The sequence below is a fragment of the Lagenorhynchus albirostris genome, chromosome 11 (assembly GCF_949774975.1).
Source record: "Lagenorhynchus albirostris chromosome 11, mLagAlb1.1, whole genome shotgun sequence".
Lineage (NCBI taxonomy): Eukaryota > Metazoa > Chordata > Mammalia > Artiodactyla > Delphinidae > Lagenorhynchus > Lagenorhynchus albirostris.
The window spans coordinates 12,134,957-12,152,836 of record NC_083105.1 but is presented as its reverse complement, the minus strand read 5'-3'; the positions used below and the strand labels follow the sequence as shown (position 1 = coordinate 12,152,836).

General features: G+C 42.3%; 1 protein-coding gene across 22 annotated transcripts in view; it reads right to left on the bottom strand.

Moving 5' to 3' along the window:
* The window catches only part of RBFOX2 (RNA binding fox-1 homolog 2), a 261,344-nt gene that overhangs the window by 143,677 nt on the left and 99,787 nt on the right, over window positions 1-17,880 (bottom strand). Inside the window, exon 1 of one of the 22 annotated variants that reach the window (XM_060164675.1) lies at window positions 2,121-2,287. The exons of the other annotated variants lie outside the window; for them this stretch is intronic. Coding sequence (XP_060020658.1) covers window positions 2,121-2,135 — 15 coding nt within the window. The 5' untranslated portion in view covers window positions 2,136-2,287. Of the gene's footprint in view, window positions 1-2,120; window positions 2,288-17,880 lie in introns of those variants that run through there. 22 annotated transcript variants of the gene reach the window in all.

Below are 17,880 nucleotides of genomic sequence, written 5' to 3'. Positions count from 1 at the left end.
CTTCACAGTTCTCTCATGCTTTCCAGACACTAACCTTTCCTGCACAACTGGGTGTCTTCCTGGCACACAGCTACACAAAATTCACTTCCAGAACTTTAGAATTAGAATAGATATCTTATAGCTGCAGAAACTGCGGTCAGAAGACTCAAATGACTGTCCAGTGTCACCTGGCTGGGTACTGGCCTCGATAAAGTTCTGACCTCCTATTCCTCGCCCAGTAAGTTTTCTCCACAGTAGCCCCTCAGTGCCTCCCCCTTAATGCTTGACTACTTTGATTTCCTTCTCTAAGGAAATGACCTCGATGTCATGTAGCTATGGCTCCTTCTGGACATTTTCACTGAATCCAGCAAATGTTTGAGGCACTGGGCCCGACGATGCAGATCGTGACGAGATAGAGCCGACACGTTTTTTTCCCTCTACACAGTGCTGCCCCATCGTTCAGGTGTCACGGCACACATAGAAAATGGTAGTATTTTTATGGCACAAAGTGGCAAACTAGAGTACACAGGGACCAAGTGACCTGGGGAATCCTGGGCCCCTCCTGGCTGCTCCCAGGGTTGAGGGGAACAGTTATCTTGGCGTACATGTGTCTCAACCCAGCATGTGGTACTCTGGCTGGAAAGCTCTATTCTGGGGCTAACAAGCCAAGGGGATTGAGACAAATTTACAAATAACTGTAATATAAGCACAAAGGAAATAACTGAGGAGACTGTCACTGTCTGCTCTCACCGAACATAAATGAGTGGAAATGAGACTAATTCAACTTGCTTCCTTTTATAACTTCTCTTCCAAACAAATCAAAAGACAGAATAACCCATCCTCTGGTTAACAGGTAGTTCATCAGTCCCACCAATGAGCCTGCAAAGACCCTAGACACAGATGCCTCATTCAGAGATGGAAACTACTTAAAGGACGTAAGTGTGTCAGAAAAGTTCTTTGACTTCTTCCAAATACTACAAAAATAAATCAACAGAGGGGAGAAAATCAGATTTCAAGGTCATATTCAGATATGAAAGGGGAAGCAGGAAAAGCAGCCCCTACACACACACAAGCTCCATTTCCATAAACCTAGTTAAAATTCTGCCGTCTGATATTTATAAATCTAGTCCACCTGAGCCAAGTAGGTTTCTGCGATTCCAGACATCTAGGCTGAAGGGCAAAGGGCAAAGTGAAACCTTCAAAAGCTGGCTACCAGCCAAGGGCATCACATCTAGGAGGCTCCCTTAGCAACACACAACAACTGTCTTCTCAAGAGAAGACACTGCCATCTTTGCAAAGGACTACAGATGTTGTTTTCACAACTAACTGCAGGGGTTTTCTCCCCCCCTGTATTATTTTCCCCCTCATTCTCCTAAAAGTTACCACATTTCATAATTTAAACGTCTCTCTAGTCCCAGTATGTTTCCCTCCATCCCAAATTACAACACCAGAGTTAACAATAAATTAAAATAATGTACGGTATTAAGTTCCTGGCAAATATAAGATGCTTTATAATGCTTGGTTATAATTACCATTCTAGCTGCTACAGACGTGGTTCCGAACCATGGGCAAGTCACTATTTGTGACTTAATTACTTCCCTCATAAAATTTTAATAACAACAGCGACCTACTTTACAAGACTATTGTGAAGGACAACAAAAATTATTAGATAAAAACTTTCAAAGGCTAATTCCTAATTAAGAATCATACCACCTACTGGCTCTCAATATCTAAAGAGACGCTTTGCTATCAAGGTCAGTGTCCCCCAAACAAAACACAGCCAGGCCCTGACCCACCAGGAAGACTGCAGCTCCTGGGATGACCAGCTCACTTCACCTGCCCCATGTGCCTTCTCCAAACCTCCCAAGCCCGGGGGATGGCACAGCACTGGGAGCTCAGCCCTTGCGCCTAAGTCTAACAAGGTAAACAACATTCTATAAAAAAGAACAAAAAACAAAACAAAAACACAACCCAATGTCACAATCACGGCCAGGCTTTAAAACCCTCACACCTGTGAGGAGAAGGGGCTGTGGCAGCCCGTGCTCCGTGGGGAAGGCCATTTGTGCAGGAGCAGAATCTCGCAGCTTTCCACTCCTTATATGTGCAAGTGCAAGCCCTCACCCGCAGCACTCTGTACTCACCCAGAGGTACATCATGTCAGACCGGGCTGCTCAAACTCAGCGGTCAGTTGATCCTGGACTGCAAAAAGGCCCTTCAATGGACTGTAGGAAAGGAGGTGCCAGAATGGGGGGCCGAAGTTTGGGGTGGGGAGAACCCCCCCCAAATCACTTGAGTTTAAAAATCTAAAACCGACCCGTCTCCTCCCCCCTCCTCCCTCCTCTCCAGCTGACTGTTCTGTTGTTCTCTCTCCTCCCTCTCACCCTCCCTCTCTCTCTCTGGGAGTTCCCAGCCCCGTGTGTCTGAACCCGAGTGTACAGCACACTCGCTCTGTATTTGCCTTCAGGGAATCTCTCTCTGTCATTCTACTTCTAGAAACACAATCATCACTCACAGAGATTATTGCAAAAGGCAGGGATGGGCGGGGTTAGTAATAAACCACCGGCACCAGCTTCTAGTAGCTAGACCTCAACTAGTGTAAGAAGGGTTCTTTAAATATGAGTGAAGCAATCAAAAAAACTCTGCCCTCCAAGATCAAGGGGAGTGAGCCAAGACTCCCCTCTGCCCCAGTTCTTCTGGAGCCCCTTGCAGAAACCAAGCGTGAACAGAGAACCTGCTTGGCACCTACATTCCCTCCCTGCCAGGTCAGCCTTATGCCACTATTCTGTAATTCACTAACATTCTACCAATCATAATTCTGAATCTTAGAAGATTTTAAAACATAGGAAAAATTATATATAAGCTTGAATAGGTTTTCATCTTTTGTATTACTACCACCCTAGTTCAAATCAATAGAGCCTCCCCTCTAAAGAGAGGAAAAAACAAGGGGTTTTGAATCAAGTGGATTTTGAGCCCTACCACGTTGTAGATTCTTTACTAGGCACGGGTATGGGGCAGTGTATGAAGCCTGGGTTTGAAATCTGGGTCTATAATTACTATCACCGTGGCCTGGGGAAAGTTATTTAATCTGTCTAGGCCTCTGTTTCCTCAAGCAAAAACTGGGTATAACACTCCTTTCGGAGTTGCTGCAATTAGATCGAATGATATCACTATGTAAACTATCTGCCATGTCCCTGGTGACCATGATTTCTAATTTAGTTCAGTTCAAACATTTACTAAGTTCCTCCTATATGCCAGGCATATTTTTGTCCATTATGTTCAATGGTGAACAACAAGAATTATCTAATCATCTGTCCTAGTGTTTTTTTGTTTTTTTGTGTTTTTTTTTTTTGCAGTACGTGCACCTCTCACTGTTGTGGCCTCTCCCGTTGCAGAGCACAGGCTCCGGATGCGCAGGCTCAGCGGCCATGGCTCACGGGCCCAGCCGCTCCGCGGCACGTGGGATCCTCCCGGACCGGGGCACGAACCCGTGTCCCCTGCATCGGCAGGCGGACTCTCAACCACTGCGCCACCAGGGAAGCCCCTGTCCTAGTGGTTTTTATTCAGAAAATAACTTGACTTCTCCTCCATATGCCAATCCCCATGCTCTTTCCTTACTTCCCTACCCATTTTTCCATGTTCAAATCCACAACCCACCCCAGCTGTAAGTGCTCTCCCCTCCTCTGTAGGCCTGGTGTCTGTAATGGGGCATTCACCACTCCTGCCAGTTACTGTTACAGGCACTTACCTGTACCTACCAATCTTACCCCATTTATTCACATTTTTTCAGGGCAGGGTTCATCTCTTTTGAGCCATGAAGTCTTTTGCACAGTATCTAGCACACAGTAGGTGCATAATACATTCTCAGAGGATTGTGCGTTTTGAGGAATATTTTATTCCTTTAACTTGTTAAAGGAAAAACAAAATAAAAACAAAAACAAGAGGCCTTCCACCTTCCAGCTGCCTCAGGGTTCTGTTCCCCTCAGACATGTTGAAACAGCTCTCTCCTGCTCATAAAATATCCAAGTAAGGTCTGCGAGTCTCACATTCAAGGCAGGCCTGACGCAGGTACGAGGTACCTTCCCTCTCCCTACCTGACACTTGCAGCTGTAGAGAGGGCTCTGTCTCCTGCTACGGTGGGGTGTGTTTTTCTCTCAGAGTAGAAGGGAAGTCACTTTTCCTTTTCTTCCACACTAAATACGTGCCTTCCGCGAGAGAGCTTCGACCTCTGCCCTCCTCCCACCTCAAATCCCCACTTGTTTACGCTCGGAGAGGTGGGGCAAGTATTCTTCTCAGCCTCACCCAAACCTTTTCTTTTTCTTTATGCAGAACTTCTTTGCTTCGTCTGAAGTCAGGATTACCTCAGTTCCAGTACAAAAGAGGAGTAAGAACTTCCATGTCTAAAACGGAGACAGCCTTTTTTCTAAAATGGGAAAACAAATCTCGGCTTTCTATAAACTGTTACTTCGCGTCTGTTATATAATCAATTTTTATATGTAACTTTCCCCTCTAGTCTCATAGCCCACGCCCTAAATCTTAAGTCACCAGGCTTTCCTATACTCCATTCTAAACAACCGTATTAAAATCACACTGTGAAGAGATTACAGTCCTTTCAAACTCTTTGAAGACACAAAATTGTATGGTGCCATGGGCCCGTGGGCCCGGTTTTGATCCCTGGTCGGGGGACTAAGATCCCACAAGCTGTGTGGCGTGGCCAAGGAAGGAGGGGGGGAAGGAGACACAAAATTGTTAATACTCATTCATAATTTTATTTTATTTGATTTTATTTTATTTTATTTTTGCGGTACGCGGGCCTCTCCCTGTTGTGGCCTCTCCCGTTGCGGAGCACAGGCTCCAGACACGCAGGCTCAGCGGCCATGGCTCACGGGCCCAGCCGCTCCGCGGCATGTGGGATCTTCCCGGACCAGGGCACGAACCCATGTCCCCTACATCGGCAGGAGGACTCTCAACCACTGCGCCACCAGGGAAGCCCAATACTCATTCATTCTTAACCAAGTACCAAAAAAAAAAAACCGCAATAAAATTTCATATATTGTCACTTTATGGTGTTATCTTTTAATCACATTTAGGATGGGATAATGATACCACTGTTCTCCTGGAGCAAAGCAGGAGAAAAACACGTACAGAAACGAGATCCTTAAAATGAAATTTAAAAAGTTTAAATATGTCACAAAAACTCTGAAAACTACCTCCAAAACTCCCATGAGTGGAATCTTTGTAAACTTCTTTGGAACCACAGGGAGTTCATAAATTTCTATTGTCAACGCATCTTTCCCTTTTCTGATCATAATCTTAAGAATCGGGTGAACAGTCTGTTCTATATGTTTTCTTCACTTAAAAAACAAAAAACTTCAAAATCCCACAGGCAAGCTAAGTGGATCTTTTTAATTCATGCTCCTGCATGTCCACATTTCCCTAACCTTAAAAAAAAGAAAGGAAGAAAAAGAAATAAGGAGGTAGGAGAAAACAAAATTCTTTCAAATCAAGTCAAATAAGGAAGGCTCTGCTTTGTCGCTATGCAGGATCCAGATGAAGAGACACAAAGGTATAACAAACGCACTCGAGGAAGACCCTCTGAATAGGATCCCAGTCTTACACACAGGATTAGGACGCACACGTGCTTCCTTCTATCAGGAGAACACTTTACCAGGCTGCTTAATGGTTCTTTGAAACTTATCAGCCTCTATATTAGTTCAGAGGAGGGAACATGTGAATTGGAGCATCAGAGAAGGAACTCTTCTCAAGAGGGCCCACAGAAGAAGTCTTGCATGCTTGCTCCTGAGAAAGAAAAATCAGATTATCTGGGATAGCAATATGGGTGCTGCCAGTAATTCTAATCTGATAATGCATCCTGAATTCCTGCTTCTGAAAGCACTGGATGTTGTAATGTGAAGAGTCTGGTGGGCAGAAAGGGCTTGAAGCCACATTTTTGATTCTCTGCCTCAAAGTCTAACAATTGAAGAGGTTGCATGTTTTATGCCGGTTTCTCTGTGGGTGTAAAAGGCTTGTGGGGAAAGTTTGTACATCTGGGGGACCAACACAGTTTTGCAAAAATATTCCTGAGAAATCAGGCACTGCAAATTTTTCAAAAGAAATTGAAGCAACCCTCTCTACATAATTTCTACTCCTTTCACTTTCAGGACTGTTAGAGACAACACAGACTCACCACAGCAATGAGCTATAGAAACGGACCATATGAAGTCCAACTGAATTTGACTCAAAAAGAAAAAAAAAAGTTGAAAGAATGGGGCTCTTTTAACCTCATTTCCTCTCAGCTTAAAATAGCAAGGATTCCCACAGGGCAGTTCTCTAATAGAATCTTGCTCCTCAAAATGTGACCCACGGACCAGCAGCAGCCGCAGCAGCGTCAACCGGGAGCTTCCTAGATAAGGAAGAATCTCAGGCCCCATCCAAGACTTACAGAGTTAAAATCCACATTATGACAAAAGCCACAGATGGGTCACAGCACACTGACGTCTGAGAAGCTAGTCTAGATAGAGCACTGTCCTCACGTAGCAGGACAGACTCATGCAAGACAGGGGTAGATGCTATTGTAGCTTTCCAGTTGGGCATCTAAACCACTCTGGAACACTAACCAGAGAGTGCGCATTCCCACGCTGCGTGATGACTTCAATATAACACAACCACCAGCTACTATTTACTGAGAACATACTATCTGCCACAACTCTGCGTGCATTATCTCACTGCATCTTCACAATATCTCTGTAAGGGAGGCCCTACTTTAGCTTTTTCACACATAGAAGAAAATTGGGGATCAAAGTGGCTTAACATTTTGCTCATGGTCTGACGGCTAGTGAGTAAAGGAGCCGCAAGTGAAACATAAATTTGTAATACTCCAAGATCGGTCCTACATCACACTTTTTCACGGATAAAATCAAATCAAGACTGCCAAGATCACTGGAAAATTCCCGCTGGATATAACCTTGCACTCTACCTCTGCCCGTTACTAAGACTTCAAACAACAAATGATGGAGATGAGGTTTGGAACTCAGTGTACACACATTGTACGTGAGTTTCCAAAGGCTGTGCCTCTGGTCAAGCACTGCTGCTATGACAGACGTCATTAAGAGAATGATTCTGGAAACCTCTTATGAACCGTGGTTACCTTCTACGATGTCTACAGTGAGCTCTAGACAAATACACAGAGAAAAGGGTACATCCCAAAGCTCAACTCTCGGAAAAGCTACAGGCAAATAGATTTGTTAGAGTTCTGACCCCCAGTTTTAGGGAACCCAGGGCGATCATCCCTAAAAGAGGAAAACGTATTATCTTAAAAGCTGTGTTCTTCCTCATTATGTTTCATATTCTCAAATAACCTCCCATCCTTCTAACTAACTTGCTCCAGTATCCCCTCCGCTACAAGCTCTGACCTCATCAAGCACTTGCTCATCACCTACCTACCCCAGTCCTGTCTTCCACTCCCTCCTATGCCCAACTCTGATTCCATGGTCCATGATTATAATCCCTCCCTCGCAAATATCCTCAATCATTTGTTCTCTCCATCACTGGCGTTTAGCAAAACTCCAATCCTGGTTAAGTACAATTATCTGCCCTCTCTGTGCCTGTTCCCAACCCACTAAATGTTGCTGGAGAAAAGCCACATGACCAAGCTGACTGGCTTCACTATATACTCATGATCAGAAGCCTCAACTGGGCACTTGGCAATGCCAAGCAATCCTAACAAAGCTGCCCCTGGAAGCTTCCTCACTCTCCAAAATGACGACTTCTTACCTTTCCCTGAAACCTGCCTCATTCTCTCCCCACCACCCAATCATCAGCTGTTGCTCTCTCCAAGTACTTCACTTTAAAAGAGAAGCATTCAGATAGTCTCTTCTGTGCACCAAATCCACAACCCTACCTAGAAACGCATGCACTTCCTCCTCCTCACATTCTGTTACAATGAAGGAAGCATCCCTTGCATCAAAGGCCCATTTCACTACTTGTGCTCACACCCCACCCCACCCCCGGTGCCTGTGTAAGGACCATGCTGCTCTGTTCATCACCCCCTCTCTCCTGCCTCATCACTCTCTCCCCTCTCCACTCATCACTGTCAGGCCAACAATAAACATATGTCCATCTTCAGAAAACCTCCCCTCTGCCCTCACACACTGATGGGGAAAGTGTATGTTGGTAGCACCACTTTGGGAGTCTGTTTGGCCACATCTATCAAATTCTGAAACGTGCATGGCCTGTGGCTCAGCAATTTACCTCCAAGGAACCTATCTTAGAAAATCCCCACAAGTGTAGAAGGAAGTTCACCGTAGCAATCTGTAAGAGCAAAAACTTAAAAACATAAATGTCCAATAATAGGCAAGTAACTAAATGAATCAAGGTTTAAAAAAAATCATCCTTGGACACCTCACCTCCCTCCAGCCACTCTCTCCATTTCCTTGCTCACCACTTCACAGTAAATCTTCTCAAAAAAAGAATCTATACCCGTTTCCACTTCTTCACCTCTCATTTCTTCTTCAGTCTGCTCAAAATAAAGTTTCCAAGCCCTCCACTCCATTAAACCAACTGGTCAATGTCAACTACATCCATGCTATTCAACCCAATGGACATTTTGCTGTCCTGAACTTATCTGACCTCTTAGGAGGATTCAACAGAGTTGGCAACCTTCTTAAAACACTCTCTCCTTCTACCTTCTGAGATACTACAATCCTGGTTTTTTCCTGTGCATCACTGATTACTTCTTCTCAGTGTCTTTTTTGGCTTTTCCATTAACAGACTGCTAAAAAAGGAAGTGTTCCCTGGGGCTCAATCCTGAGTCACCCTTCTCTCTCTGAGTTGTCTCAACCAATCCCACTGCTTCAAATACCATCAACATGCTAATAATTACCAAATTATATGCTTATCCTAAACCTCTTCTCATCCTGCAGTATGACTACTTAGCTGCCTCCCAAGTATGTCAAACATAACACTCCTCAAACTGAGCTCTTAATTCACCACCACCACCACCACCACCCTTGAAACTGGTATACCCTTGGTGTTCCCTACCTCAATAAGTGGTATTACCCGGCAATTACAAAAGTTAAAGATGCTCCCCTTACCCCTCACCCCTCACATCAAAGCCATCACACGTCCTGTGTGTCTGACTTGTCTTGATCTCCACTCCACCACCTGAACCCAAGCTACCATCACCTCTTTCCTGAACATCGCAATAATTCTTCCCCTTCCACTGCTGCTCCCCCTCAGAACACTCATCACATAGTAGCCAGAGGAACTTTCTAATCAGATCATATCACTCCTTTGACTCTATAGCTTCACATTACACTTAAATTCTTTTTCTATCTTAAGTCCTTATAATGGCCTTTAAGGTGCTATATGATCTATCTGCTAAGTGCCCACTTCTCCAACTTCATTTCATATCATTATATCGCCTTCGATCACTATGCTCTAAACACTCAGATCCTGTGTCAGTGCCTCATCTAGAGCAAGTCCATCCCTCTCCCCAGCACCCTTTCAGCCCCTTTATCCCCTGTTCTTGAAATCCCTCCTCATCCTTCCTTCGTTCTCTGCAAGGCTGGCTCCTTATCTTTCAGATCTCAGCTTAAATAACACCTCCTCAACTAAAGCTCTCCAGACCACTCTCTCTAGTTGGAGGTCCTTCCCCACAAACCCTTATTCTCTAGAATACTGTGCTCTGTTTATTTTCTTCCTAACAGTTATCAAAATCTATAATTAGTTAACATATTCATTTGTTTTCTTATTTGTTATACATTTCTCCTTTAGAGAGTAATATTTTGTGTATATCACATACAACTGAGATCTTCTACTATGGGACAGTTTATCCTTTGACTTTTTGCTAGGGAAGGTCAAAGTTATTTGTAGGAGTTTCTGGCACTCAGGCAACTGTCTAACCAAGTCCTATAAATAAAGTTAGAGCGCAACTAATATCACCCTAGTTACCAAAATGACTCAAAGTTTTATCACAGCTACAAACCATAAACACATGCCAGCACCCATGGCTTTAGAATGTCACAGTTTGAAATAACCATTATATTAATGAAAAAACAATTCCAATTTAATCATTTACTTTAAGCTAATTTGAGTATTACATTCCAAACTGCCTTCTTTCCAATACTATAAATGCATTTTGCTCAGTACAATAAAATTATAGCATCCCAATCCAAGCTTCACTATAATCAAGCTCGTTGTTAATTTTTTTTTTTTTTTTTTTTGCGGTAGGCGGGGCCTCTCACTGTTGTGGCCTCTCCCGTTGCGGAGCACAGGCTCCGGACACGCAGGCTCAGCGGCCATGGCTCACGGGCCCAAGCCGTTCTGCGGCATGTGGGATCTTCCCGGACCGGGGCACGAACCCGTGTCCCCTGCATCGGCAGGCGGACTCTCAACCACTGCGCCACCAGGGAAGCCCCTAGTTGTTAATTATTTATAGTCTACAACCATACGTCCAACGCACTAGCCACGAGTCATGTGTGGCTATTTGAATTTAATTTTAATGAGTTAATATTAAAATTTCTGTTCCTCAGTCACACCTGCCACATTTCAAGTGCTCAAGAGCCACAGGGGCCTAGTAGTTATTATATACTGGACAGAGCAGATACAAAACATCTCCATCGTCACAGAAAGATCTCCTAGACAGAGCTGTTCTACAGCATGGTAATAAGCAGGAAGCAAAAGGCCCTCTAAACACCCAGAATATCAGAATGTTCACGCATTTTCATCAGCAGGAAAGCTCCGCCAGGCCTTCTCTTGAATCGATTTATTTATTTATTTATTTATTTTATTATTATTTTTTTTTTTGGTACGCGGGCCTCTCACTGCTGTGGCCTCTCCCGTTGCGGAGCACAGGCTCCGGACGCGCAGGCTCCGCGGCCATAGCTCACGGACCCAGCCGCTCCGCGGCATGTGGGATCTTCCCGGTCCGGGGCACGAACCCGTGTCCCCTGCATCGGCAGGCAGACTCTCAACCATTGCGCCACCAGGAAAGCCCTCGATTTATTTTTATTTTAGAAATATTTCTGTCCTGGTTATCTGGCTACTTACTCACCGAAATTTTAAAAAGCAAAAAAGGAAAGGGAACTAGAAAGCAGTAGGGAATAAGTACCAGAGGAAAGAGGAATATTATGTGAGAGGCAGCCGCATCAGATGCAAGAGAGACCAAGAGAAAAAAAATCTAAGAAGCAGATAAGTTATCAAAAAGCAGAAAGATATCAAAATGGGGTCATTCTGTAAGGCAAAACCAGGAAAAGCTCCTGAAATAATCACTCCTTTTTAGTCCTAAACAATAATTGATGTTGACAACTGTGTTAAACCAGTAAGAAAAGTATAACTGGTAAGAAGAAAATAAACTGTATAGTTAAATAACACATTTTAGAAGGACTTACTTCCAAAATAAATAAATCTTAAACATCTTGATGCTTAAAGAAGGGAAAATCCTCTCAGCTAGTTGGAATACTTGATCACTAAAAATAACTCATTCCTAAAATATTCTGCATAGTCAAATTCAATCCAAGAGTTCAGTTTAACCAATATGAACGAATGCTGCTTGCAGAGCAAGTACAGACAGGAGAATAAGACAAGGTTCTTCTGTTAATGAATTACAGTTCATCCAGACAATGGAGCACCATATAGCCTTGGGGGGTGGAGAGGGGAAGAGGAAGCTCTTCAAGTGATAAAAGGAAGGTTCAGAACAATGTATAGCACAGTGCCATTGAATTTTTTTTTTTTTAATGAGGAATTATACACAAAAAGGAAAGCACCCATTGCTTCTAGGGTAAAGACACTGGGGGACTCAAGACAGGAATTGGGGAGCAACTGTTCACTACATGACCATTTGGTACCTTTTGAATAGTGAATCACGTAAATGTACTATTTATCCAATAAAAACCTATAAAACCTTAAATTAAAAAAAAAAGCAAGTTCCCTATACCCAAGAAACATATAACCTAATAGCTTAACCAGGCTTCAAAAATCCAAAGGAAAAATTACACTTTTTCCTTCACCAATGACTAGACACCTAAATATTTAACACATATTTTATTCTTACTAAAAAGCTCACTGTATGCTATTTGAAATCCCAATAAACTGATTTTGAAAAACTCCAAGTTGATCTTAAAAGGAAATTGCAATGATCCTTATTATCTTGTATTAACTGTTTAAAAAAGTGTTTGGGGGATTCCCCGGCAGTCCAATGGTTAGGACTCCAGGCTTTCACTGCCAAGGGTGCAGGTTCGATCCTTGGTAGGGGAATTAACATCCCGCAAGCTGCGAGGCGCTCCCCCGCCCCAAAAAAGAGGTGTTTGCATAAAGGTGTATACATCAAGAAAAAATCATTTTATTGTATAATACAGCAAAGATTGGTTGAAAAGCTCCCAAAGAAGCTACAAATGGTCTTCTGCACCATGTGGGAGGCAAGGTCAGGTCATTCTGATGGTCCCTGAGGTTGACAATGCTAGTGGTTTCTCAGTATCCTTTCTTCTTCCTTAGTAACAAAACCCCAGTTTTCATTCTAGGACATTAATATACACACCCTCCAAGAAAGGACTTTATCTCCCAACCTCCATTGCAGCTAGATGTGGCCATACGTTAAGTTCTGGCCAATGAGACATTAGTAGAAATGTTATGTGGGACTTCCTGGAAGTCTTCCTAAGTAGGGGAGGGGACCTCTTTTCCTCCTCCAAACCACTCTGTGCAAATGCGGAAATAATGGCTGGAGCTGTAGCAACCATCTGGGCCACATCCTACACACAGAGAAGCAAAGAGCAGTAAGGATGCTGGATCCTTGATAACCACTGAGCACTGCATCAGCCCTGGGCTGCCTACTTCCAGACTTCATTTCCATGAAAGACGAGGCCTTGTTTAAGCCACTCTGAGGCAAGGGGAGGGGAGGGGGGATGGATTCTGCTACATGTAGTGAATTTAATCCTAAGTGATACTTTCAAGAGTCAATTATTTTACTGTAACTTTACAAATCAAAATTCAATGTCACAGAAAGCTCTATACACACAAATAGTGTACAGCCCTCATGACTAAGACAGAGACTGTCAAAGAATCCTGAAATGTCTAGGCTGGAAGCCTAGGCCAAAAAGTCAGCTAGTCTATCCCCCGAATCTGCTATCCCTGACCATTCCACACCAACATGACAGAAATAAAGTTTCAACTTAACGATTCCTGAATTTTAGTAATGAAAAAAGTCATATATATAAACTCTCATTTTCATCATCTGTAAAATGGAAGTAATGACACAGGGATGTCTTCAGACCCCAATACAATAGAGTATGTTAGCTATTCTGTAAACAGAGCATGATACACTATCATTACCATTACAATTACCACTATAACAGCTGATTGGTAAGTGTGAGGCACAAAAGAAAAATTAGGTGAAACCAATTAGCCAGATTTTGGGTCTGGGGCTCAAGGAATTCCATGAACTTGTCAAACCTCTTTCACCAACTTTCTTATCTCGTTATCTACCAAAAAATACTACATCAGGAACTTCAGTTTCCTTCTGGGGAAAAGAAAGGAGTTGAGTGGCTATAAGGGGGGAAAAAGAACAGTAGTAAAGGGTTTAAAGCAATTAGTGAATATGATGTATCTGAAATATATAACCATGTTTTTAGCATTTCACGGGCTGTCAATAGGTGGTCCAACCATTTACAAATTGATGTTAGCAATATTTCTATTCAGTTTATTCATTCAAAAGAAAAATACTAAACACATGTATACAGTTTCTACTGAGTATGCAACAAAGCGTCATTTAAGAGTGAGATGCTGTCTTTGAGAAATAAGGATAATACGTGGGGTCCTCCAAGCAGGAAGATTTTTAACCTGTGCACTAAGGTATAGGCAGTATATTTAAAACAAAAATAGCTTAATCACTTTCATTTTGCACTTAAAAATGATTTAACTTCTCCAAAATTGGTTTTGAAGTCAAAAAAAGCAAATGATTTCACTTTTGAAGGCATTAACTCAACTATGAATCCATTTCTGGTGACTACTTTAACCCACAAACACATCGTACATGAGTCACACTGTGCTCTGTTGTTCAATTCATTAGATTCTGAAAAGCATTCCATGGTCAAATAACTTGGAGAAATATGCTTTAAGCAATTTTACTATTTGTTGAATTTCAGTTTTTCCTAGTCTTCTAACAGGATACTAAAATTAATAGATGCTTCTTACTAATTTCAAATATACTCATAGGAAGAAAATAAGCTATCCAGGGGTGTCAGAGATTAGCTGACAGGCAGATACATGCCAAGAATTTGCTGCACAATTTAAAGGGCTACAATCAGGATAACAAGAGTGTGAGAAACAAACTCAGACAGCTTGAAGGTTTTTGTTCCCCAGAAGGGATACCAAGGTATGGCCGATTTACACACCCTTCTGCTGTGAATGGCCATATCCAAGCAGATGTAATTAAGCAGTAAGATTTCTGAAGAATTAGAACTATTCTACCTCTCCTAGATGATACACTTATCACCTGTTTATGCCCATTTATGAGTCTGAATGTATAACTAGGGGTTGCGGGTCTTCTGAACCAGCAGAAGAAAAAGGAAATAACATTACCTTCTGAGAAGGCAATCTATCTAACCCACACTAGACTGGACCAGACCATTGTGTCCCAGATCTAACTGATGGCTTCAAAATCCAAGTTCTCCCAAAAGTTAGTATGTACCAAACTCTATAAACTTCTTTTCAGGCTATGACTACATTTTTAATAACATAAATGAGTTTAGTGGGACTTACTCTAATCGCTTCTGAAAGACAGTTTATTTTTAGTAAATATAATAGTCCCCCACATGGGAAGCTACAACCATGCCAAAAATGTCCTAAGAGGAGATAAAATCCTATTTATAGAGCTATCAGTTGCTCCTTGCTTAGGTTGTAACATAGTTTCCACTTTAAGCCCGATATGACCTCCCCTGACTTCTCTGGTCTCTAATGTTCTTTTCATCCTGAAGTTCCTCACATTTATCTGTATCTCCACAGGGTACTTAAATTGAGCTACTATGGAGTGGGGGGAAGGGAGAAGGAAAGAAACTCCTTTCCCTAAACCTTCTCCTGCCTGAGAGTTTTAGGTAAGTTTCAGGAATCTAAAAAAGAGAAAAGAGGAGTTCTTCATTGGGTGGGCTTTGAGGAAGGAACCTCATAAATAAATATTCAGCAATCATCAAAGATACTGCCACAGTGAGCCACGCACACGGCAAATGGGCCCACTGATGTCTTTGTCTGTGTATGACTTAGCTTGAAGTCTTCCATCTTTTAAAACCCCAACAAGAATAAATGTCAAGGGACTTCTAGTATAGAGAATACCATACTCAAAAGCTAAGGCAGGGGTGCGGTGGGGTGTTAACCAGGGAACCAAAAGATAAATACAAGAGATTAAAAAAATTTTTTCCTAAAAATGTGATTTCCTCAGGGATTAAACTGTTGTTGTTGTTTTACATTAGCTGCTCGCACCTTTACACTCCCCACTTAAAATGCTAACTGTGGAACCTTCCTTCCCCAGTCTCTGGCTACAACTCCATCAACAATTCTAGAGGGGTACTTACCCTATCCTTATTCAGTGAAACATTTTCACTGTTTCCTGTCACTAGCAGTGGCAACACCCAAACCTCATCTCACCCCCGCCCTGCCCTGCTGAATACCTGGTTGAAACTGTAAATGAACCTTGTCTTTACTGCTCTGGCAAAATCCTAACCCCTTTCAGCTCGGAACCCCAGTAAAATTTGCTGTCCCTAGCTCACTTATTTTTTTAATGTTCTTAAGCATATACTGCTTTTGTTATTAATTCTGTGTTTGTAGGTCTTGTTTCCTAAATGAGACTGCAAATTCCACTCCATTATGAGCTCCTAAAGGGCAATGGCCATGTCTTATTTATCTCAGAATAATCAGTGTCATGCCAAGCGATTGGTATATAATAGGCACACAAGTAAACATTGTTGAAATACTTGTTAAGTTGATCTGGATGGTGGAGATGATGTAGTGAGTTTACTTCTCTTATGTGAATCTCTCATTGCACACAATCAGGAAAGCCCAGTATCACTGTGGTAGAATGGAATCACAAGCAATTCATGAAAAGAGTGAGCGAGAAGCAAAAGGCCATTAAGTAACACCAACCCACCTCCCACTGGATTCTCAACATCATCCTCAGGTGCTCAAGGAGACGGTAAACACAGCATGTACCAAATGAAGAAGCAGATGATAACAGTTCCCTACCCCAAGAAAATTTTATCTGCTTTCCTCCATCTACTTATATATAGCTCATCCTCTGAGGTCTACCTCTTCCTGCCCACCCCAAACCACAGTGAAACCCTTAACTCTCTGGAATCTGATGACAAGCAGCCACTAATTTAGCATTTTCACTTATAACAAGAAGGGATGGATTTAAATTTCAGCAAAAATAATTCAAACTAAACTCTAGTAAAAGTTACCTGATAATAAAAGTTGGCAAAGACCAGAAAATACTTCCCTTAAATTTTTTTCCAACTGTGAAATTTACCATATAAAATGGTATTTCCCTTTTTAAAAGAAGGCATATGGATTTTCTGGGGCGATCAGAGCTGAGGCATGGGTGTGGATGATTGAAGTGAACTCTCAAGACCATTTTCCAGAAGCAGCATGGTACTGAACAAAGAACTCAGGTTTGGAAGTGAAAACAGACCTGTAACCGCAGTGCCAAAACACTCACTAGCTGTGACCTTGAGCAAGTACTTTAGCCTCTCTTAACTGTTTCTTCATCTATAAAAGCAAGTTTATCATGAAAGTTAGAAATAATGTACATAAAAACACACAGGTCAGTGCCTGGCTTAATAATTTACAATTGTTAATAGATTTGCTTATTGTCATTTTTCTTAGCTCACAACAAAAAGACTCCTTCACAAATCTGACATTTTAGGGCTACTACTATAATTTATTGTAAATTGGTAGCAATACAATATCGATAGGAAGGCACCTAAAGAAAGCTATTTCCTCTATGAATTCAAAAGTAAAATTGCAGAAGAGAAACACAAAGTGTTCCACGGGGCAAGACGCCCCTAAACCAGATAGCTAGGATAATTTATAAGATACTATAGTGAATAACCAAGCTCTCAGAAAGAGGGAGCTTCTGACAGGGGGTATAGATATCACAGCAATTCCAAGTAGGGGTAAACCCAATATTGTGGTCTCTAGCTCATAGAAAAGCTTTGAATAAAAGAGATTTTTAAAAATCTCCTCAAAATTCCACCCCTCCCTTAAACTAGAGATACTCACCTGACAATCACAAACACAAGGCAAAGAGAAAAGGAAATACCTGCACCCGTATGAGGAAAGGGGGATGCTGGCTCTAAAGGATGAGAACTTTCCTATGATGCAAAGAGAAAACTGATGGCTGCACCATCTTCTTTTGCTGCTTTCAAGAGATGGCAGGAATGTCTAAGTCATTCACCTGCTCTAGTAACAGGGCTGCGAAAAGTGAGACAGTAGTCCTTCTGTAGGGCAGAGCTAGAAGCTAATTAAGGAGTTAAAACTTTCAGAGTATTAGAATGAAAATGCTGGAAGGACTTTTAGGGCCTTTCTAGCCAAGCCAGTAGAATGGAAGAAAGCCTGGGCATTAGAGCCAGATGGGCCTTCCTAGCTATTTGACCTTAGGCAAGTTGGACAGCCTTTCTAGCCTTCACTCTTCTCATCTATAAAATTGGGTGAACAGCATTAGCATTTGCCCTGCAGAGGGCAAACTGTAAAAAGCAAACTGCTTCAGAATAGGTACGCAACACAGGGTTAAATGCTTTCCCCCAGACCTCAGGCTAGCTGTACGTAAAGACCGGTGGCTGATACAGACAGCTATGTCATAAATGTTCGTTCTGTCCCTCTCCTTTCCTTCTAACTTAGCAGAAAAGGGATCAATTCCAAGTA